This window comes from Biomphalaria glabrata, chromosome 14, assembly GCF_947242115.1.
Source record: "Biomphalaria glabrata chromosome 14, xgBioGlab47.1, whole genome shotgun sequence".
Taxonomy (NCBI): domain Eukaryota; kingdom Metazoa; phylum Mollusca; class Gastropoda; family Planorbidae; genus Biomphalaria; species Biomphalaria glabrata.
In genome coordinates this window covers 15,247,557-15,271,458 of record NC_074724.1, presented here as the reverse complement: position 1 = coordinate 15,271,458, position 23,902 = coordinate 15,247,557, and the positions used below count along the sequence as shown (strand labels likewise).

The window sequence follows — 23,902 nt, the reverse complement described above, 5'->3', positions numbered from 1 at the left end:
GTTATAGTACTCAGTATTAACCATACGCGACAAGTGATGTGAAGACCAGTCAACTAATTCACTGTAGACACTGTAATAAACACCAGAAGAGGTGTGCAATAAATATAAAGACACATAACGATACAATTACCTTGCCCTTGATATGGCACATTAAAAGACAGTAGTTTGGACTAGAGTACTGGATCTAGATATATGGTGAAGATCTTAGTTATGTTTAGTGATAGGCCTATAGATAGAAGACACTGCACACATTGTTTCTGAATGTTTTTTTATTTAACTTTTAATGACATACCCGCTGACTTATGTGTGCTCAAGATATAGATTGTCTAGACCCTTTGAATCAAACTAAATTACATATTTTATTACTGTCAAACCAGAGTTTGTTTGTTTTTGTGTATGCTAGTAAACAATTATACATAAACTGTCAAATTACTATGAAAAAGTTAAAGCCATTTTTGAGAATAAACAAAAATGTACCAATATTTGTGTTTATGGTTTTTATGCCATCTTGTAATTATAATTAAGTATTTTTACACTGATTCTGTAGATTTTTTGTTTGATTTTTTTTAATGGAAATAGGTCTTTAGTTGAATGATAAGAAGTCAGCATGAACTATTTTTTTCCGATTTGATGCTTTTGTTATGAAATTTATTTACATTGCAACATAGTTCAAAAAATTTATCAAAATACTTTAAAAATACATACTTTTTAAATACTTCCTTTATTCTGTACAACAAAAACGCAAAAAAGCAACTTATATATATATATAACTGCCAAAATAAACATTTCCGACGTTCGCGATGTCAATGATTTTAACGTTAAAGCTGGATTTGAATCTGACAAAGAAAAGAAAACATAAACTTTATATAGGCTAGATGATAATTGAAAGATGACTATTTATAGAAGGATTCTATATTCATAACATTAGCCTACATAATCATGCATTTAAAATATTTAACTTTTCCAATAACTGGTAAAATGACATACCTTTGTCGTTTTTTTTTCAAACTTGATACAAGGCTTTCAAATAAATATATATCGTTTCGTTTCTTGTGAATTAATAAACATTTTTTCTACTCTATTTTTATTTGAATCAGATGGGAAAATTAAGGGGTTTAGAAAAACAAAAGGATTTCGGTCTAAATTCTATCATATTAAAAGCATTCATAAAACAAAGGGGGGAACCATGTTAATTAGAACTTTTGGCTCAAGCCTCCTCAAGCCGACATTCTAACCATTCAACCATTCTGACCTCTCTGCTAGTAAGAGCTTATGAATATAGAGGATTGTAAAGTTACTTATTGTTTGCTCCGTACTTACTAACAATCAGCGCCCTATAAAGGGGAAAAACTCGGCTTATACCATCAGGTTCATTCATGTACAATTTCTTTCCCTTGTTCGAGATACCAAACTAAATAATTCATTACCATTAGTTAATTAACTGATTAATGTTTTTTATTCTTGTGTTGTCTGGTAAAAGAAGCGGTTGTGCAAAATTTCAGCTTGATCCGAGATTGGACGTCGGAAAAATAACATGAATAAACTTTTTTCCAGACAGACAGTGTTGATATAATTTATGTAAAAAAGACATCGCCACACAGAAAACAAGTAAAATTAATATAATATTAGGTGGATTTTCTTTTTAACAAATGCACACAGAATGTATGACGCTTAAAGAACCATTGACCATTGCAATTCTAAGGTTTGATAATTTAAAGTAAATAACAAAAAGAGTAGTTTTGAGACTTTGTATTTATTATAAAATTACAAAATTTAATTATAAGAGTGTTTTATAAACATAAACAAACAAAAAATGCCAACTCCATTAATAATTCCTTAGAGATGAAGCTAAAAGCACAAGTAAAAATATTTCTGAACTAAAAAATGACTAAAATATGATTTTAAAAATGACACGTTTCTATGGGACTGTATGGAATATTTTTTTTTATTTTTTGGATTGATAAAAATACAATACTTACTGATTGTCAAAATGTATGATATTTTAAAAAGTTTTTTGTATTTGATATCATATGCTTGACAGATATACTCTGCGAAAAAAAAAATATATTAAGAATAAAAAATCATAGAAATTTGTTTTTTGAACTGTCGTTTTGTATTTTTTCTTGCTATGTTATACATTACCCACCCCCTTTTTTTTTACGAACTACTTTGTTGGCCTACTAGGATGGCTGCCTGGTCGTGAGGTTTGCGCGCTGGACTGTCGTTCGGATTTATCGGTGGTCGAGGGTTCAAATCCTGCCCGCTCCCATCCCCCGTCGTCCTGCGGGAGGTTTGGACTAGGAAGTAAACTATCTTCAACTCTGAAGGAACATCCGAAACATGTAAAACATTTTACAAACAAATATTTTTTTTTACTTCAGTTGAAGAGCGAATATGGTTCATCTCGAACACTTTTTCGTGTGACTGTGGAGCCCTATTTTGGAGAAAACAAAAATATCGCAGATTAAGGTAGCCTTCGCTTTGGTGGTAGAGGAGCATTTTTTTCCAGAGGTCAGGCCCTCGTTTTTGCAATGTCTATAGATTTCTTTGTCACCGTTTCTCTCATTTAGTGCGGTCTAAGGCTATGTCTACTCGATGGTCAGTATCAATGTTTACTATTTCGATGACCAGCTTTTTATACATCCACGAAACGGAGATGTGGACGACCTGATTTTTTTTAGCCAAGTGCGAGTTGCCCATAAAGAATGAATTTCGGGATGCGTTTGTCCTTCAACCGGCGAACATGTCCAAGCACATCTTCTTAGGGACTAGGGCAAATGTATCTACTTTAACTGTTTTTTTTTTGTGTAGTGTTAAAACACAAGACTCTCTTTTAGTAAATCAAAACACAGCTGCGAACTCAAATTTTACATAAGTTCCTTAATCGTCGTATCAAGAATGCACATTGCAGTTCCGCAAGATTGTCATTGCCGGAAGATGCAATAGATTGAAGCACGCTAATACCTATATCGTGCTTCCTAATGACATGCGTCTCAAATAGCCTCTGACAACCAGTCCAACTCCTACCCTTCACATGTGGCTCAGATATTGAGTCTGGCTGAACTGTTTCAACTAACAGAATGAGCAAAGCCGAGTACAGGCGCCAAATCTAGTAAACTCCGGGCTGAAAGCATCATTAGCCATGGCTTGCTACCCACCTACGAGAAGATAACTTTCATTCAAACTTCTGCTGCCTTGTAGCTATACCCAATCATGGGAAAGTCTTCGTGAGTCAACCCTGATGAAAAATCAGATGCTGGCGACCCTAGGCATTTTGCAGCACTCAGTGCTAGATCATGGCGACGCCGCATACCGCATATTGTATTAGCCCTTGGCTTTTCTTTGGATGTATCAGGGTGGTGGCGTGGGTGGGGGTAACTTATGTTTGGGCGACATCGTTCCATTGCACCTTACGGTACTGTCTAAAATGTTGGAAATAGACGATGTATGACCACAAGCACAAAGTCTGACATCTTTCCTACATTGATCATGCCTCAGAAACGTGGACATTATATAGAACAAATGAAAAAAAATTGAACCACTTTTGCATGATCTGTCTCCGAATAATACTGAATGTTAAATGGCAAGAAAAAATACCTAATATTGAATTTCTTCAAAGAGTGGGTCTGCAAATCAATCCACACAATCCTAATGCAGTCCCAGATGCAATGGGCAGGCCACATCTGCCTAATGTAAGACTCCAGCATCCCTAAACAACTCCTTTATGGCCAATTTAGCTAAGGGAAGTGACCACAAGGGGGGGGGCAAAGAAAACGCTTTAATGACTCCCTTTAGAGTTTCTCTAAAAGCCTTCAGCATGACCCTGCCACCTGGGAGACGCAACGCATGATAAAGCATCATGGCGTCGCGCGATGAAAACTGGCGCACAAATAGCAGAAGACAAGAGAACAGCTCTGGCAGATGAAAAGCGTCAGAGAAAAAACCCAAGGCAAAGAGCACTAGCTCGAGCTGGGATAGCATGTTCAGCAGAAACATTCCGAAATCACATAGGTTGATAACACTTCCATTTCCCAAGTCAATCATTTGTAAATATAAAATAAAAAGACTTTTTGGTTAGACTGTGGGAGGAGTGATAGATGCAATCGTCCCCCCCAGACATGCTCTTCTCTTTGGGAGTGGACTTATTTACCACAGTTGAATGGAAATAATGTATTTTTCCTTTTGGATTTCTATCACTTTTTTGTTTGTTATGATCTATTTGGTAAAGAATGAAAGAGAGATGCATATCCTTTTTATAAGGCACAAAATAATTTATTCAGAACAGATCTCAAAAGAAAATAGAACCTTATTCAGCTTCCGCTCTTTAAGACTAAGACTAAGACTAAGACTGCTTTATTGATCCTTTTGGATATTTGTTGTGATTACAAAGAATCTTTTCTCATATAAAGAACATACACATAAATAGAACAGACACAACATAAAGAGTTCATTTAGCGACTACACACATTCATCTTGGTGATTTTCATGTTTCCTAATCAAAGAGTGGAGTTAATATAGCCTGACAGAGTGAGGTACGAACGAGTTTTTGTACCGCTCTGTTCTTGATTTGATTGACAGTAGTCGCCAACTTCGCGACGACCTGACGTAGATCTGATGGAGCGGGTGGCCGTTGTCTTCCAAGATTTTTTCGATCTTCTTTAGAAACTTTAAGTGTGGTAATGTTTTGAGTGTAATTTTTTATACCCTTTTTATGATGGTTTCTTGACGGTGCAACTGGTTAGATAAGGCGTTGCCTTGCCACTAAGTTATTCAGTATGTAAGCTATTTGCGTATAGTAGCGCCTTAAAAAGTATTTAGGTTCTTCTTATTTAGTTTAAAGGGCTGGGCTGTTTTCTTTGTCAGAGTTCCAAGATGATCTTCCCATGAGAGATTGTTATTAATGATAACGCCTAGATATTTATATGTCTTCACTTGTTCTATAGATGCAGTGTTTACTTGCAGTTCATGTATAGTTTGTTTTTTCTTTCTGAAATCTATTATAAGTTACTTAGTGTTTATGACATTCAGTTCTAGAAAGTTGTCAGTTTACTAGTTTGTAAACTCTTCTATCAAGCTTCGATACTGAGTTTCTTTTTCTAAAATAAGACCGACTATAGCAGTATCATCAACGAATTTAATGAGTTTAACTAAGTCATAAGATGCTTTTTATGTCATTAGTGTAAAGAGGTAAAGTACCGTATAAAGTACCTTGTGGAGCACCCGTACATAGTACTCGAGTTGACGATTTGGTGTTGTTGACTTGTACTTGTACTTGTACTTAAAGGCTTACATTTAAGTTACTGAGTTTGTTTATCATTAGATGTGGCTGTATGGTATTGAAAGCCGAGGAGAAATCTACAAAGAGGACTCGTGCATATGTTTAGGGTGTATCGAGATGCTTATAAAGCTGGTCCATAAGCAATAGAATTGCATACTCAGTTCCCCTGGCTGCTTTATATGCTAATTGGTGAGGGTCTAGGCTGTTATTGACTTTGCTGCAAAATAAACTTAATAGAATCCTAAATGCTGCTGGCAAAATCATTGACAAAAAACAAACCCCATTTGGGCAGTTGTTTGAGACAAACATCTATAAAAAAGCTAACAAGATCCTCGAAATAAAGAATCACCCTTTGTGTCAGGATTTTGTGATTTTACCATCACAAAAGAGATACAAGACACCGATAGCAAAGACAAACAGACACAAACACTCTTTTGTTCCCCTGGCAATCAAATCATTAAATAAGAACAATCTGGTATAAACTTTGTCACATGTAAATTATGAGTGTCTGGTGTGAATGTACACTTTGGTTTCTTATAGTTATAATGTTTTTTGTTTGGTGTAATGCACAAATTGTATGACAAATTTCCTTACGGATAATAAAGATTATTATTATTATTATTATTATATATTTTTCAAAACATTTCATAACTATAGATGTTAGTGCTACTGGGCGGAAATCATTTAAGCTATTTATTTTTGGTTTCTTTGTTACTGGTACGATCTCTGAAGTTTTCCAGATGTGTGGAATTACGCACATTTGCAACAAGTACTTAAAGATGTGAGAGAAGATAAAAGAGATTTGTTCTGCACATATTTTGACCAGCTTGTCATTAATTTTATCTGGTCCAGAAGCTTTTGTTACGTCTACCCTTTTAAATAACAAGGTCATCTTCTTTGTCGAAATGAGAATAAAACTCATTTGGTTCTTTGGCGAATTTCTCCTCATCGTCCACTGAAAGTCGTTCTCGTTTTGAGGTGCAGCCTGTTCTTTTCTTAAAATCCCTCCCTTTGTATGTTTTGTTTCCTTCAATTATTGCTTTCTTCAGTGTATTTTTAGCATTTTTAAATTCATCGTTGCTAGCCTTATACTTTGTTTTCTTTTAAATAATAAGATAATTGATTTTTTTGGACATCCATGGCTTATTGTTTCCATAGATTTGTATTGTTTTTGTTGGAATTGTTAATTCCTCTCAGAATACATTGAGTTAACAATTTCTGTTATTTCGTTTATGTCTGGACAGTTCTCAATGAAGATGTCCAAGTTAATTTTCTCAATGCATCCTCGTAGTCTTTCTACAGCCTCTTCAGGCCACATCTTGACCGTTTTTATTACTCTCTTTGTAGTTTTAAGAGTAGGTTTGTAATTATGTATAAGATGGATCAACGTATGGTCAGATTCTGCAAGTGAAAACAAACATTTACATTTGTAAGCCTGCTTAATGTTTACGTATCATTAGTCGATCGTTCTACCCTGCCCCGTGGGGAGGGAGACGTACTGACTAAAGTTTGACAGTATGCTGCCAATATTCAATATTCAGTCAATATTTCTCTGTAAAAACACGCTAAGACAAGGAACTTCGGGATGTTATGCAAAAGGAAACTTTTCAAGATAATGTTTTAAGCCTGTGAGGTCCAACATAATTCTGCCTGCAAACCTTTAGAATTTCCGACTCTCGTGCCACATCATTGAATAGGTACAAAAATGAATGAAATTGACTTGAAACTACTTTATTAGCAACCGATGGATCTAGTACTTACATTGAATAATAGGATATTTGAAAAAGATATCTAGTTCTTACATTGATTAATAGGTATTTGAATAAGATATCTTTTTTTTCCCGTGGATCTAGTACTTACATTGATTAATAGGATATTTTGAAAGGATATAGTTTTTTTACGAATGGGAAAATGGCTTCATTTCTCTACTTAAAATGTAAGCAACATTGTAGCTATCTTTACCACTGGCTCATTTTTTGGTCGCTTTTTTTTTTGTAAATATTCCTATCGATCCTCTAATCTCTAAGCGTATTTAAATATTTTTTTTTTGCGACTGAAACCAAGCATGCCGCCATATTTATTTCATAATGCGTTATGTACAATTTTTTTTAGCAGTCACACTTTCTTTACAAAACAAATATGTTATTATCTTGTTCTACAAAAACGTCAAGATCAGTTGTAAATTTTCCTGTAGATTCTATACTCAGGTTTCAATTTTACAAATGTTTAATGCTACTGTACAGATCTATTAAATAATTGGAGATGGCCCTAACGTAGGTAAAGATACGTTTTTCAACCTTTTTTTGGAAAGGGGTAGATTTTCTTCATATCTATCGTGCTGAAGTTTCAGCGACCAGAATGGAACTACGTCACGGGCCGGATTTAGTCCGCAGGCCGTACTTTGGGCATCACTGTTTTAAGCTATTAAAACATATACGGGAAAATAAATTATAACGCACCAACGTTGCCAGTATTGATCCGAGCACGATATCTTCGTAAAATGAACGATATGAGAGTGGTTACGGAGTAAAAGAGTTCAACACATGTTAATTAGTACACCTAGATATAATTATAACAAATTGCTTAATTATGTATTTACCTTTCGTTTCTCCAAAAGCGTATACTACAATGTAAGATCCGTACGCTAAAAGCTCGTAGGAACTGCTGTACCATTGGAACGATTCTCTGTCAAAAATGTCTACATTTCCTTTACATTTACAAATGATCCTTTGACCTTCTATTGCTTTTTGACTACAGTTTTCTAGCATGAGTAGCGGTTTATCTGAAAATTGAAATTCGAAAAGGTTAGCTAAATCAACATTTCTCTCTATATCTCTTTCACTCTCTTCCTATCTATCTATGATTTTATCTGTCTATGTTTTTATTTATCTGTTTTTATCTATCTATCTATCTATCTATCAAGAGGCTAAGTGCACTTGAACTTGGCTTGGCTTGGCTACCTATGAAGTGGGATCGAGGTTCGACACCCGACTCGGGCAGAGTTGTGTTTACTGAGCGCCTGAAGGCAGCACGGAAAAACATCCTCCCCCCCCCCCCACACTGGTCCACAACTGAGATTTGACCAAAGCACTCTGAGCATACTATAAACATGAAAGTAGCGCTATATAAAAGCCTTAATATAATTTATTTATTTATTTATTTATCTATCTATTTTGTTTTAATATCTAAAACTTACCTAGCTTGTATTCTAAAGACCAAAATAAAAAATGGTGATTGAGAATAAAGATATTTTCTGTTATGTTTGGATGCATTGTTACGTTAATTAGATACAGCCCACTTTCTAGTTCAGTGTAAGGTAAAAAAAGACTACATCTTGTAGTGAAGTAGCCATGAATCTGAGTTGTGTGAGTATAAGCTTCATATCCCTTTACCGTACTGTTCTGAAAAACAATAACAAAAGGACTAAGAAGCTAGATCAATTTACACGTTTCTCTTTTGTGCTAAGCACTTCAATCTCTTAGCTATGAATGAATTAGAATTAGAATTAAAATTTATTTTAGCATATATTATTGATTCTTTAGCAATTTTTTTAAAGACTTTGTTTAGAAATATTCATTGAAAGTTGTTTTTAATATGATTGAAAATAATTATTCACAGCGCTTTAGGATGTGGTACTTTGTTATGAGGGAAGATTGTATACATTTTTAAAAATAATTTTAATGCTTGGAATAAAGCTATTTTTTTCATATTACGCATTAGTTTTACATGGAAACCTGGACCAAATCAAAATAAGAGAATTTTAGACTTAAAGTACACATTACATTTTTTAAAAGAAAGACCAACACGCTCAGATTTGTCAAAAAGAATCGCTCGTTATATATATATATATATATATATATATATATATATATATATAGTGTGCGTGTGTGTTAGGGCGGTTACTCATATGACACCATAAGTAAAGGTTGGCGCCCTAGCGGATCCAAGCCTATTTAGTGGTGGGAGCAATTTTTTTTTTACAAACACTAACAGTAACGTCATGTAAACTATAGCTTAGGTATAAAGAACACACACACACACAGCCCAAGCGTTATCTTGCATTCTTCCATGCTCAAACGCATTCTCCTTCTCTTTATTTGACTATCCAACCTTCCTAAAAGGGCAGGTCAAACTAACTAAATTAAAGCTGGAGAAAAAGTTGATACTGATGTGTGATTGACAATCAAGGGATATGTAGCATAAGTGTGTCTTTATTTGGCATATTCATGTAAAGCGTAATCTCAAATAAGACATCTATTTTGGGCCAGAAGAAGGCGTGAATAGAATATTAGACACTCTTGTGAAATTCAACCATTTTATCACACAAAAATGAGTAGAAATTGTTTGGTAGATAGAAATTAAAATGTATAATTTGTAAGAACTTTTTTGAATAATGATTTTAAATTTAAATGTTTGGTAGATGGAAATTAAAATGTATAATTTGTAAGTGTCACCCAAGAAAACAAAAATTGACCTATGTGAGTGATATTTTAAAAGTTATTCATATTTAAGTAGTTAAAATTGTAGAAAAATTATATTAGGTACAGAGCTATATCTAGTCTTGCAAAGCTCTCAAAAAAGTTGTGAAAAAGAAAATTAAAGTAGGCCTTTACTATTTAAGCTTTGGTATTTCAAGCAGTTTAATAATACATAATGTATTTGGGCTAAAAATGTTTTGTTTTATTTTTTCTCAAATATTGGTACACTATTTTTAATTTTTCTCCTTAGAAGAAATTTTAACATTTTTGTAACAAAGAATAATTTGTAACAGTTTTGTGAAACTTACCAAATTTCGTAAAATGTCGAAATAACACACAGCCTCGGGATAAGTTACGTTTGAATCGCACGTTATGTTTATTTCAAATGAAGAGGCAGATCTACAAAAGGAGTCTTTAAAAACAGCTGTAAAAAAACAATTATTGAGCAATCATCCTATCTATGGATAATTCGAAATGTATACAGCAAAAGTTTGAATGCTATATTATAAGCAATGTGTTAAGAACTTTTAAATTATTCATAAAATGAAACAAAGCATACTTAATTGAAATTAAAATATTAGGATATGAAAAGTGACCTAAATGTAATTAATGTAACATTTTCTATTTTATTGAATGGGCTCATGTCTATAATCTGACACTTTATATGAAATGACATTAGAAAAGATGTTTATAGCTGTAGCTTTAGTAGTGCTGAAGTTGTTTTTTTTTTTTGCAACAGCAAAAATAAAACATATTGAACACTTAATTATAAATATATTATTTTAGAAAGTATTTTCTCGACATTCATTTCGACCCTAATAATAATAAATTATAATTAAAATATTATAATAATACTCACCTAAAAGATGAAACGATAACCTTATATGTGTCGAAAATATCTAATACAATTAGGAGTAAAACATTTGTTATACCTAATACTATATATACTACTAAAGTTCTTAAGTTTTGGTTACTTTTATTTTAAAAAAAAATTCATTAAAAAATATTTTAAAGTTAATGACGAATTATACTAAAAATAAAAAATAAATATAAGTGTGTCTACACAGAAAAAAAAAATGTTGGAAAATAAAACAAAATATATTACCCTTAGTAAGTACTACAAACTTTTGGACTGTATATCTTGATGTTTCATGGACTTTATCTACATACGGGTATATTATTATCGTAACATTGTTGATGCCGTCAGAAATGTCAGAATGATTTAAGAAAATAATGCACGTTGTGTTAAAGTACTGTGGACTTTCTGTCATTAATTCATGATTGTAAGATACAGTACTTTCAGTTGTATAAAGATTCTGAAAAATAAAAAAATTTTCATAATTTTTTTTAAATTATTTTTCAAATTCATATTACTAGGTTAAAATTAAAGTAACTTAAAACTTCTGAAGCTTTTGTTTAAAATTTTAATTTAGTATGTTTAAAAACCCTATTAATTTTAAATTAATTAACATAATGGTCAATATTGACATTTTTTTAAAATTCAAACGGACACTAAATGATATAGTATTGGGCGGAGAGGAAAGATTACACGTAAAGATGTTAGAGTTCGGGAACTGCATTGAGAAAAAAAAAGTTTAAATACAAAAATTATATATGTGTTAGATGCGAATAGCCCAAATTTTCAGTAAAAGAAAATACAAAATCATTACTCTATAGAAGAAGTTACGAAAGTTATATAATATAAAACCTATATATACCACAATAAATATAGGTATTTGCTCTCTATTTACGATTTATTTAGGTAGTGCTGTTTTACTATTACACACCAAGTATCAGATTTTAGAAAAACACTATTTGCTAACACCGTATAGATCTAAATTACATCTCTTTATTAGTATAATTAAATCTATATATGAAAATATGTATAAATGCATTAGTAATACTGTTGATCTAGAGCAGTGGTTCTCAAATTTTTTCGTCTCATTAACCCCTTGCCATGTTTGGTTGCTACGGATATTATGTTTCATGAAGTAGTCCTCAAACATTAACATATTAATTTATAAATTAATTAATTTGCCTTAATGTATCATTGTAAACGTTTTCGCAAAGAGCAGTTTCTCGATTATTTCTTATCTTTCACGTGTGGTTTAAATATTGGGTGCGCAGAACTGCTTTCACTGACAAGAGAAGGGGCGAAGACGAGTAAGTGGCGCCCAAACCAGTAACTTCTCTATATGATGTCGAAGAGATATTTTATGGGTTAATTCTGAACTTTATCTTTGAGTTCTTCAAATCTTTATCTATTTTCTCAAGGTGGCATCGCCTCAAAAGATCGGCGTAATTGGTTTCACATTGTCATAAAAAGTATTTAAAAGACACTTATTAGACAACCGCTTGTTTGACTAGGAAGGAAGGAATCCCAATTTTAAATAATCATCGCTATATAGTCTACATATTTCGGTTCTATTGATGTATTTTCATTGCACTTTGCTTAGTCGATTACTCATCATGTGAATGCTGTTGAGAAGACGTGCAGCTTAAGATGAGAAAAATAATTTAAATGTATACATGGGCGTAGCCAAGTTTGTTTTCTGGAATGGGTATTTACAGATGATTTTTCTCATCCCTAACTATATATATATACAGTGCTTTTTTTTGTAAAACAAAATAGGTGGCGGTACTCAGTGACTAGGTGCCGGTACTCTGTAATTAATTGTCTAACTTTTAACTACTAATAAATTGATAATATACGTTAAAATACAAGAAAGTAATAATTTTTCCAACATTCAAAAAGGTGACGGAACGCCGTACCTGGTGCGTACGGTCACAAAATATTAAATTGTGTTTTTTCTTGCATTTTTTTTATTGAAAGGGGGATTCTTTGTAGCCATTTGGTTACTATTAGGGAATATTATTACCATCATTTTTTTTTGTTTTAAAAGAAGTTTCTGTGTGAGTGTGTGTTTGAGTGGGTTTAACTCAGAACTCCTTGTAATTTTTGGCGGTTACAGAGATCTCTGAATAAAATTATTAAATCAGTGAGTTTTTTGCGAGCATTTTGTAGATATGTATATATCAAAGATAGATAGATAGATAGATAGATAGATAGATAGATAGATAGATAGATAGATAGATAGATAGATAGATAGATAGATAGATAGATAGTCAGATAGTCAGAAAAATAGATAGGTATTATAATTAAAAGAGTGAATGAAAGAGAAAAAGATTGAGCAAGATAGAAAGAGAGAGAGATAGAACGAGAAGGACAACCCATCACCTTACTCTATCCAAGTTGACTTCACATTTTGCTTTAGGATAAACGTTGTTTATGTTGCATGTAATATTGACACATTGATTCTGAAATACTGTTACGTAGCACGACACCTCTTGGGGCTTAGCTGAAAAAAATACGATTTATTTTCATTATTTTATTGATATAGTTTTTCAAATTTGTGCTTAAAGATTGTAATTTATACGTAGTATCTGCCTGTTAAGAAATTAGTCTAGCATTACTACAGAGAAATAGCTATGAATACAACTTCCAACGCTTCTTCTTCCTTGAACTGCTATATGACTTTATAAAGCTGTTAGCGTGTAACTAGAAAACCTTAATATCATTAAGCTACTAAATTATTCCAAGAAATAGTAAATACCATATATTTTTCACGTCTAGTGTTATCTTAACGTATCCTATGTTATAAAAGTGACATACATATTGGAGGTGAAAAGCTGACAATTCTGACAATTGTCAGTAGTTTTAAATACATTGGGGTTATTGTCTCAAATGAAGGATCTAACATAAACTACTGGGCCAAAATTGCACAGTCCACAGCAGCACTTTCAAAACTCAAAACAATATGGAATGACGAAGTCATTGTTCCCATAAAAAAAGACCTAAGCGCTTTTTGGTCCTTGCTACATTCTAATACGATGGCTGAAATTGGACGTTGACAGTCGAACCAGAGAGGAGAATACTAGACATGAAACTGAGATGCTAGAGGAAGATTCTAGGTATTAAATACAAATACGACATCACAACAGAACAGATTAGAAACAGGTTTAGAACAGTGATAGACCCCACGAAAAACTGCTAACAAGGTCCTTAGAGGAACAGATAATACAAGGGAAAAGAAGAAGAAGACGCAGACCAAGAAATCGCTGGAAAGACAACATAAATGAATGGCCATAACAGACAAAGGGATGCGTTCAGATGAAATGTTCTGTGACTAAAGAGAAATAAATTATTGCAAACAATTATATAAAGTACGATATTATATAGTGGATCTTGGGGGAAAGAGTATCTGGATAATCTTTGGAGGAAGGTGTGTCTGAATAATCTCGGAGGAAGGTGTATCTGGATAATCTCGGAAGAAGGTGTAGCTGGATAATCTTGGAGGAAGGCTTATCTGGATAATCTTGGAGGAAGGTGTATCTGAATAATCTTGGAGAAAAGTGTATTTGGATAATCTTGGAGGAAGGTGTATCTGGATAATCTTGGAGGAAGGTGTATCTGGATAATCTTGGAGGAAGATGTATCTGGATAATCTTGGAGAAAGATGCATCTGGATTATCTTGGAAGATTGAGCAAGGTGTACCTTGATAATTTGCGCACACCAAACAAAACTCTGCTATCAAGGAGGCTCGAGCTTAAGTCTTGATTCTTGAAAAAGTTTTTTTTTCTCTTGAAACCTCTACGATGATAATCTTCCTTTAGTATTGTGTTGTCTGTCTGTTGGTCCTCTAGGGTTAGAATGAAAGGGATAACATCATTTTAGTGATTAAATCGACTGTGGCCGATTCTGTATTAAAGTTCTTTATACTATTTCATCTTCAGTGAACTTAGTTACTGGGCATTTATCCAATTGTTTATTGCTCTACCTGAAGGTGTATGTCTTAGCAATCGAACTTGCATCAGTAATAAATTACTACAAGATACCCAAGCATTATTATCAAGGTACTGTAGAAATACATAAAGTGCAACTTATACATACATCCTTTTCAGGAAACACAAACTGAAAATCGGCCCCCGAAGTGGTCTGCTCAGGCAGATAAAAAAGCAGGTTTCAATATTTCCAGAAAGAATATCAGAATCTATGAACTACAAGCTATCAACAACTTATATTCATCTGTCCTAGGGCTCACTGACAGGGCAGCTTTCTTTTTCTTTCTCTTGACCGATGCAGCTTCATGTCTTTTGCATTCAGCAAAGTTCGTACCAGCACGTACACTCTGTCTCCATGCTGTCCGGTCTTGGGCTATCTCTTCCCACATACTTTGGTCGATGCCCATGGCTCTCATGTCTCGCTTGCAGACATCCCTGTAAGTTAGTCTTGGGCGGCCCTTGGGTCTGGCTCCCTCTGCTAGCTCAGCGTACATGATGTCTTTAAGGATTCTTCCATCTGGCATGCTAGTGACATAACCGAGCCAGCGTAGTCTTCTCTGTTGAAGGAGAGCATAGATGCTGTGTAAGTTGGCCCGTGTCAAAACTTCCTGGTTGGTGACACGATCCCTCCAGGAGATGCACATTATGCGTCGCAGGCAGCGTAGGTGGAAGCTATTTAATCTGTGCTCTTGACGCATGTAAGTTGCCCAGCTCTCACTGCCATAGAGAAGTGTGCTCAGAATGCAGGCATTGTAGACAAGGATTTCGTTGCCGTGGTCAATTTGGTATTTTCCCACACACGCTTAGAGAGTTTTGCCATTGCTGCAGAAGCCTTTCCTATTCTTTTGGTCAACTCAGTGTCTAAGTTTAGTTTGCTGGCTATTGTTGTTCCCAAGTATGTGAATTCCTGCACCACCGTAAGTGTGTGATTTCCAATGTGTATCACTAGTATTTCTGCAACATCCTGTGCAATGATATCAGTCTTGGAGAGGCTAATTGTGAGGCCAAACTCTTGACAAGCAGCTGCCAGTGCATTCACAAGCCTCTGTAATCCTTCTTGTGAATGATATATTAGTGCGGAATCGTCTACGACGTCTACGAACAGCAGTTCTCTAATCAAGATACGCCGTCTCTTCGTTTTGGCTTTAAGGCGTACCAGATTAAATAGCTTTCCATCAGATCTACTGTGTATATATATTCCATCTTCCAGGGATTTAAAAGCGCTGGTGAGTACAACTGAATGAAGATGCCGAATAGTGTTGGAGCCAGAACACATCCTTGTTTTACTCCGCTCTTGATGGAGAATGGCCTAGAGGCGGAACTGTCAAACTGTACGGTGCCCTGCATGTTTTCATGAAAAGCTGACACTAGTTTCCGTAGCTTGTTTGGACAGCCGATTCTCTCTAATACGGCAAATAAGCCGGTTCTGCTGACAAGGTCAAACGCCTTGGTCAAGTCAATAAAAGCTATAAAGAGGGGCTGCCTTTGTTCTCTGCTTTTCTCCTGTAGCTGTCGCATGGAGAAGATCATATTTGTTGTAGATCTACCGGCCCTAAAGCCACACTGCGATTCTGGGTAAACTCTTTCTGCCAAGATCTGTAGTCGCTTCAGTACTACTCTGGCATAAGCCTTCCCAACTATGCTAAGAAGTGAAATGCCTCTATAGCTGTTACAATCCGTGCGGTCACCCTTATTTTTGTAAGTCGTTACTATGTTGTGTCTGCTCAGGCAGATAAAAAAGCAGGTTTCAATATTTTCAGAAAGAATATCAGAATCTATGAACTACAAGCTATCAACAACTACAACCCGTCGATACAAAAGGAAAAGATGTGCTTTTGTATTGTTAATTCGACTAACAACTTGATACCAAATGATACGGAGATATTAATGTTATTATTATTACATTGTTAATATTCATATGTTTTCGATAAACTGATAATAATAAAGATAAAGTCAAAGCCTAGGTATCACTTACAAAGACCGTATAATGAGCAAAGAGATTAGAAACAGGATTAACAAAGCTATTGGACCCCACTATGACCTGCTAAACATTGTCAAAAAACAAATTAAAATCAAACTCTATGGCCACATCACAAGCTCCTCGGGGCTCGCAAAGGCCTTTCTTTAGAGAACAGTACCAGGTAGCATATGAAGAGGAAGACAGATAAGGCGATGGGAAGACAGTGAATGAAATTCTATTAAAGACAAAGGAAAGAGAGAAATGGAGAAAGACGTTAGACAGATCTTGCGTGTTCCAACAGACAAAGGGATAGGTGAAGCCACGCGTTAACCTGGTTTGTGGTTTAACTGAATAATTATCTAATAATTGTAATTGTTTTTGTCAATCTCTTAGTCAAAGCCTCAACAAATATTTTTATCCCTCTAAATAAACAGGAAAAAATCGTTTCCCTGTTCTGCAGCTCGCACATATCTCAATTCGCGTGCATGATATTAAATGCTACTTATTAATTGTTTAAAATTATATTCCACTCATTTACATAATAGACATTTTCTCTTTATACAAAAAAAGTAAACATTTTTTTTTAAATTTAGGAAGCTAATATGACAGAAATTACTTAATTTAGTAATACAATTTTGAAAAAAAAAATTGGACAAAAAATATAAAATTGTTTGCATTTATGTTTTTAAAATAGTGATATCCCTTAATAAATAAGTTCCCCTGTTTATTACTATTAATAGTAAATAGTTGTAAAAATGGTGTATTTTTACGTTAAAAGCTTTATTTAAATGGTTATTAAAACATTTTCTGTTTCAAAAACACATTTGTATTAATACCTAGAATAAGGATCTACACTTAAATCAGTTTTATTGAATCAATGCATAAACTATAAAAGAATGTATTCACTTTAGTTTACCAATGACTACGGGTTTATATGCTGCTGTAAATGTCTCAGATGTTATATTGATTGTAGCAGTACATAGGAACTCGTCTGAAAAAAAAAATATTTTTTTGTATGACAAAAATACCTTTATGTATATTGTGTTTAGTTTACTTAATGAAACAGTTACTTTGTAAAATGGAAAGTCATTTAATACCAAACAAAAACCCATCTTAGTCAGCAATTAACAATTAATCACATGTTACACGCATTTGTTTAATTCGTTGCAAGTTCTAAACCAAATAATATCTTTTATAATGCCGCTGTATGATATTACATAGCTAACCAATGTAGAATCAATTGCTAAAGCCAGCTTATTATAACTTCATAATGATTTTTCACAAACATTACGAGACTTATTAGCCGATCTTCAACTAACATTAATCGCCTAAAGTAATTTTAGTTTATAGTAGGAATAGGAAGTTGTAGTGAATTATTTTAAACTTTGATACACATTATGTGCTATAGTGTTGTACAGTAGTTGCTAGTGTATATAATGTCTTGGATTATATTTATCTTCTTAAAAAAAGGGACTAGCTTTATTCCAAGTTTCTGAAAGATTACACCGGCTTCATATATATATATTTTTAAATTAATATTTATTTTTTTAATTTGTAAGTATTCTGGTGCTGAAAATGTGAATGGAAGTAGTTCTATTTCAAAAGTATCACATTTAAAAGCTGCATTCTAAACGAAGACATAAGAGACATGGTTACTACAGCGGTTGGACCACACCATGATCTGCTAACTATTGTAAACAAACGCAGACTATAACTCTATGGCCATATTACGAGGTATTTGGGGCTTGCAGAGACCTATCTTCATCGAACAGTACCAGGAAAAGTAGAAGAGGCAGACAGAGAAACCGATGGGAAGGTGGTTGAGCCTGGCATTGAAAGATGCTCAATATAAGTCATAAACCAAAGAGAAATGGAGAAAGTAGTAGAAAAATATTGTGTGGTGCCACAACGGTCTAACAGACTTAGTGTTAGGTGAAGGTGATATTAAAAGTATGCTAGCATGACAACCATTATAAGCCTATCATATTGTTAAAAGTATATTGGGAAACTTCATGATAAATATACATTTTATGTGTTGTTTAATCTTTTTTCAATATAATGGCTAATAATAATGGACGGAGTATTTTTTTTAATTACTCTAAAGAAATACTTCTCTAATTTTATAAAATTAAACCAAAAGAAAATATTGATGAAAAACATTTACCTGACAGTTGTCTTTGAGCAAGTAAAGAGAGTGTAGAATTAAAAGATTTGAACGATTTACTTGACCAATGAATCGTTGATTCTACGTGTGTGTTAGAAACCAGTTTACAATGACAAGAAACATTTTGTCCTTCTTCTAGAACCAAAGAGCAGTTGTCTAGTATTACTTTTGAGCAAGGTCGAAATTCTACCAAAAGAGTTATTGAATTAAAAATAATATTTTCGACCGTATACCAATGAATGTTTATTAATTGTAGGTACAATTTTAATAGTTCCGTTATATTAAACCCTTTTAGTTTCCAAAAGCTAGATAAGAAATTTATATAATTAAAAGGTAAGTAATGTTAATGTTATTAGTAGTCATTAACTGCTTATAGCTCTGTATATAGCTCCCTTTTTGTGGTCGAAGATAAGCATATTTCTCTATTCCTGTTAATTCGAAGATGACTAAAAATCCAATCCTTCCTTTGAACATGTATAACTTTATCTAGTTTGAAAATATTTTGTTATCCACAATATTACTTACAATACTAATGTTTACATTATTGATTACCATGAAATAAAAAAAAACAGTTGTCATTACAATTTTTATAAGAATATTTTTCATCCCAATAAAAAATGCAAATTAAAATGCAAATTAAATTAAGATATAGCATAGTCGGATAATATACGAAAAATTAATCAAACCCACTAATATAAAGGTATTGTTTATTGTGACCGAAAGTAAAAGATAAGTGTTATAACAGACATGAGTCATACCAACTTTAATTTAAACTAGCGTATTCAGTTCTCTTTTTGCTGTTTGCGCGTGTTCTTTACGACTGCCTGTTTGTTTTATATTTATATGCAACAATTGATTATACTAAACAACAACAACAACAAATCTTACCACTTATAAAAGGCATTTTTATTGAAGGCGTTATTACTTCCTTGTTGTATGTAACTAAGCGTAAAGATACTTGTTTCTCGCTAAAACTTATTTCCGCTGTAGTGTTTAATACAAAAAGTAGTCTGTTACTATCTTTGTGTAGACAATAGCATTTCTCATCCATGTACAAAGGGCAGTAGCGTAAGCCAATTTCACAAAAAATCATGTACTGGAAGGTGATAAAAAATCACGGATTAGAAAATATTCAAAAAGTCTTTTAAAACTTCAACAACAACAACTTATAAATACAAATAAAAACAAGTGTTAAATGTCTATTAGCACAATCATATGTAAACCTGAGTATATGTTGTACCTGCCATGGTTGAATTAAAATAGATAAGTATCCATCTTTTGTGTCGTCATTTACCAGGACTTCTCCATACAAAATGAGTCTATCCTGTCCACTTATAAGACCTTTGGTGCATGCTGTAATACTGTCAGACTGCTTGTAGGGGAAAAGTTTTACAATCTCACTGCTCGCTAACAGGAAGATAAAATTGAAGTTGTATATGTAAAGCAAAAAAAAGTACTTGCAATAAATGTATGTAAATAAAGTTCCTCTTTCTTTCCTACTGATCTATGGGGGTATTTTTGTTAGTACGTTTAACTAGGGTATCATGTTGCTAGCACAATGATCAATAGCTTTTCTCTTCCCCAACTAATATCAGGTATCTATTTGAGCTGGGTGGTCTCAGAGCCTCTTTAGAATCTCGAAAGCAAAATCCCAGTCGTTACAAGGATTCAAACTCTGGACTTTTGGTTCAAAAGCCAAGCGCTTTACCATTCATATACATATACGTATTTGATCGACTCATAAATCTTTTAAGTTAAAATTTCAGTCATGACAATATTTATTAAGGCCCATAATTTAAAATCCTGACATACATGTGATTCTCTTAATCACTTTAATAAATTATATGAGTATACATTTTAGGTAGTGAATGAGCTTGCTTCTCAATAACAAAACACATATATAAACAAAATATTTTTAAACATGTCTCAAAAAAAAAACATTTACAACTAACCTGATCCATTTATATTACTATTCCAACTTAAAATTAAATTAAAGGTTATAACAACAGCATATATATTCTGAAGCGTTTGCATTTCTTATATCTGTGAAGGAAAGAATAGAAATTGTGCAACTTTAAATAGGAAATTATTTTTTCATAAATGAAAAATGAGGAGATTTTCAAAGGTTTGATTATTTTTACTTGTAAACTAATCCTTTTTTTCTCAGGTTTTAATTTATATGCATTTGTTGAAATATAAGTCAGGTATTAAAAACTAAAAATTTATATCGCAAAAAAAAGCTAATTATCTTAACATTTTATTGAAACAATATCTATAGTTTATACTTCCAGAGGTCTGTAATTTCAATCAAATACTTTATACAATTATGGTTTTAATAACAATTATTTTAATTAACATCTGTACTAATAATTAGGCTTTTTTACAATATTTATAAGGCAATACTCTAAAATTACTGCCTCTTGTTTAGTTTCCAGTATTTCAAGGTAATACTAAATTATATTGAGTTAAATAAAAACGTAATCATTCCGTTATTTCGTTTAATGTTGGCACTCATGATACAACATAGGCCTATGTATGTATGACTCTTTCTATCTCGTAAGACAATGGATGCGCCCAGATGAGTCACTGGTTTTGGTTTAGTCCTGAGACGAGGCAGAATTTGGAGTGACTGATCAAGCCGATTCTGGAGAGGCAGACTTTGCCCAAGTTCGTGCATGTAATGTATATGCATCTTTTTGGGTTAGCTGATAGGGCATCTTTGTTTCCTTTGATCTCAGCAATATTCGTACCAGCACTCACAGTCTTTCATATGCTTTCTCCTCCTACATATTTTTGTTGATGCCTGTGGCTCTCATGTCTCACTTGCAGACATCTTTGCATTTTAGTCTTTGGCGGCCCTTGGGTCTCACTTCCTCCGTAAGCTCAGCATATATGATGTCTTAAGGGATTATTCGATCTTACATAATATGCTGTTTTGTATCAGAAGAGCATAGTTGCTGTGCATATTGGCGAGTTTCAAAACGACCTGGTTTGGAAACATGATCTCTTCAAGACATGCACATTATGCGTACAGGCAGCGTAAGTGAACGCTATTTTATATATGCTCTAAACGCTCTCTCTACCATAAAGACGAGTGCTATCTACAGACATTGCAAACTAGGATTTTGATTGCCGTAGTCAAATGGCAATCTCGTTTGGAGAGTTCGCCATTACTACAGAAGCCTTTCCTATTACTTTTGTCAGCTCAGTTTCTAGCTCTAGATTTCTAGCGATTTGTGTTCCCAAGTAGATGAATTCCTGCATCACCGTAATATTGTGATTTACAATATGTAACGCTTGTATTTCTACGACTTCTAGTGCCAGGTTTTCGGTTTTGGCGAGGCTTATTGTTAGGCTGAAGTCTTGACAAGCAGCTGCCAGAGCTTTCACAAACCTCTGTAATCCTTCTTGTGAATGAGATATGAGTGCAGCAGCATCGGCAAACAGCAGTTCCCTAATCAAACTACGCCGTCTCTTCGTATTGGCGTGCAAAGTTAAATAGATTTCCATCGGATCTATTGTGAATATATACTACATCTTTCAGGGTTTTAAAGCGCTGGTGAGTACAACTGAAAAGAAAGTCCCAAATTGTGTTGGAGAGTAGCCTAGAAGCAAAACTGTTAATCTGTACAGTCTCCTGCATATTTTCGTGAAAAGCTAACACTAGTTTCCCTAGCTTTTAAGGCCAGCCAATTCTTTCTCATACTGCAAACAAACCGGTGCTGCATTACGCAGAACTTTACCATATTGAAAATGTCATCTCACCAACTGCTTTGTCTAACTTACCATCACTTTCAATTTTGAACGAATTAGTCGAAACGCCATCTGTTAAGGAACTTTGCACAGCCATTGACATGCTAGCATACAGGACAGCCCTAACAGAACATAGACCTACTCAATAGTTTAAATAGAATATTTCTACGTTGAATATTTTTTGCATGAATGAAACCATATGTACAAACATAAAGGTTGAAACTAGCGACCAATGTAATAGAAATCGTTTCAATATTGTTACTCGTATCTTTAATAATATAATAATAACATTTTAAATAATAAGATTTTGAATAGAATCAATTCATATTAGTTGTAAATGTTAAATAGGCTTTTTATGAATAGATAAGTTTAAGTACTGTAAAGTTTAATGTATTTATTTAGCTGATTAAAGTCAAAAAAATTTCTATTTTCATATAAAAATAAATTCAAACAAATTATACTTGCTTTTGTGGTTATCTAAGAATGTCTTCTAGTTTAACCGCTTCGAAACAATAGGCCTAAACCAAAACAATATTTAAAGAATTGTACTCATTCTTTTTTTTTTACCAAATGTCTTTATTTATAGAACAGGATATAAATCAAACTCTTCTTTTAAGTATTTTAATTTCTTCATTCTCAACATTTCAGCTATCACTAGAAAATAATTAAGAAACCGGAAACTTAATCATTTTCAATGGGCTGTGATGCACGATGCGTTTCGTTTCTTTCCTTTCAAACTAGAATTAGACAAATGGAGCCGACGTACCCTTTTCCTTATATATCTAGGCATTTTTCAGTTCTCATTTTAAATTAAACTGACATTATTAGGCTGTGAATTTAAATTTACCTGATAGTAAAGAAAATTCTGCACAAAAATACAGGGAGTTGCAATCAAACTCGATAGAGGTTATAGAAAGAAAAGACCTGAAACGAATATATTACTTATGTTAATAATATATACTAATTATTTATATTTCAACCTATTTTTAAATTATTTAGCCCCCCCCCCCTCTAGTATGTTGACCGATTTGGTATGGTCGGGAGGGAACGATGGCATCAATCCCGCTCCCCCTAATCTTTTGAGTGGGGGGGGGGGCGGTCCAATTTATTTGTAGAAATAAATTTTAAAAATCTATATGATTAAAACTTGTTATTGGTGTTTAAATCGATCTTTATTTTATGTCGTTCCCTTGTTGCCCGAAAGGGCGGGGGCTAATACCTCTGCTGCAGCTGTTGCCACCTAAATCCTTTGAGTGGAGGGGGGGTAGCGGTCCTTCATTTATGGGGAAATCATAATGTAATAAGAAATAAAGGAACACTGAAGAGTAACCGAAAACAAGGCTTTATTAAACTAGAACGACACAGAAACTGACGAAAGAGACTTGGTCAGTAGCACACTAAATCAATGTTGTAAACACATTCTCAC

General features: G+C 33.5%; 1 protein-coding gene across 3 annotated transcripts; it reads right to left on the bottom strand.

Annotated features, from left to right (window-relative positions):
* Nucleotides 1-652: 652 nt before the first annotated feature.
* LOC106066099 (uncharacterized) lies at nt 653-23,152 on the bottom strand. 3 transcript variants are annotated; one of them, XM_056011428.1, is made up of 13 exons: nt 22,942-23,147; nt 20,676-20,766; nt 19,964-20,130; nt 19,612-19,819; nt 18,724-18,909; nt 17,476-17,550; nt 13,000-13,115; nt 10,862-11,072; nt 10,065-10,180; nt 8,475-8,679; nt 7,878-8,060; nt 1,980-2,048; nt 653-836 (listed from the first exon to the last, which is right to left on the bottom strand). In XM_056011428.1, exons 2-13 carry the CDS (start codon nt 20,755-20,757, stop codon nt 709-711), a joined length of 1,746 nt encoding a protein of 581 aa, XP_055867403.1. In that variant the 5' UTR covers nt 20,758-20,766; nt 22,942-23,147; the 3' UTR covers nt 653-708. The 3 variants fall into 3 exon arrangements, with proteins under 3 accessions (XP_055867403.1, XP_055867401.1, XP_055867404.1); XM_056011426.1 differs by having other exon boundaries at nt 706-2,048; nt 22,942-23,146; XM_056011429.1 differs by lacking the exon at nt 18,724-18,909 and having other exon boundaries at nt 706-2,048; nt 22,942-23,152.
* Nucleotides 23,153-23,902: the final 750 nt, after the last annotated feature.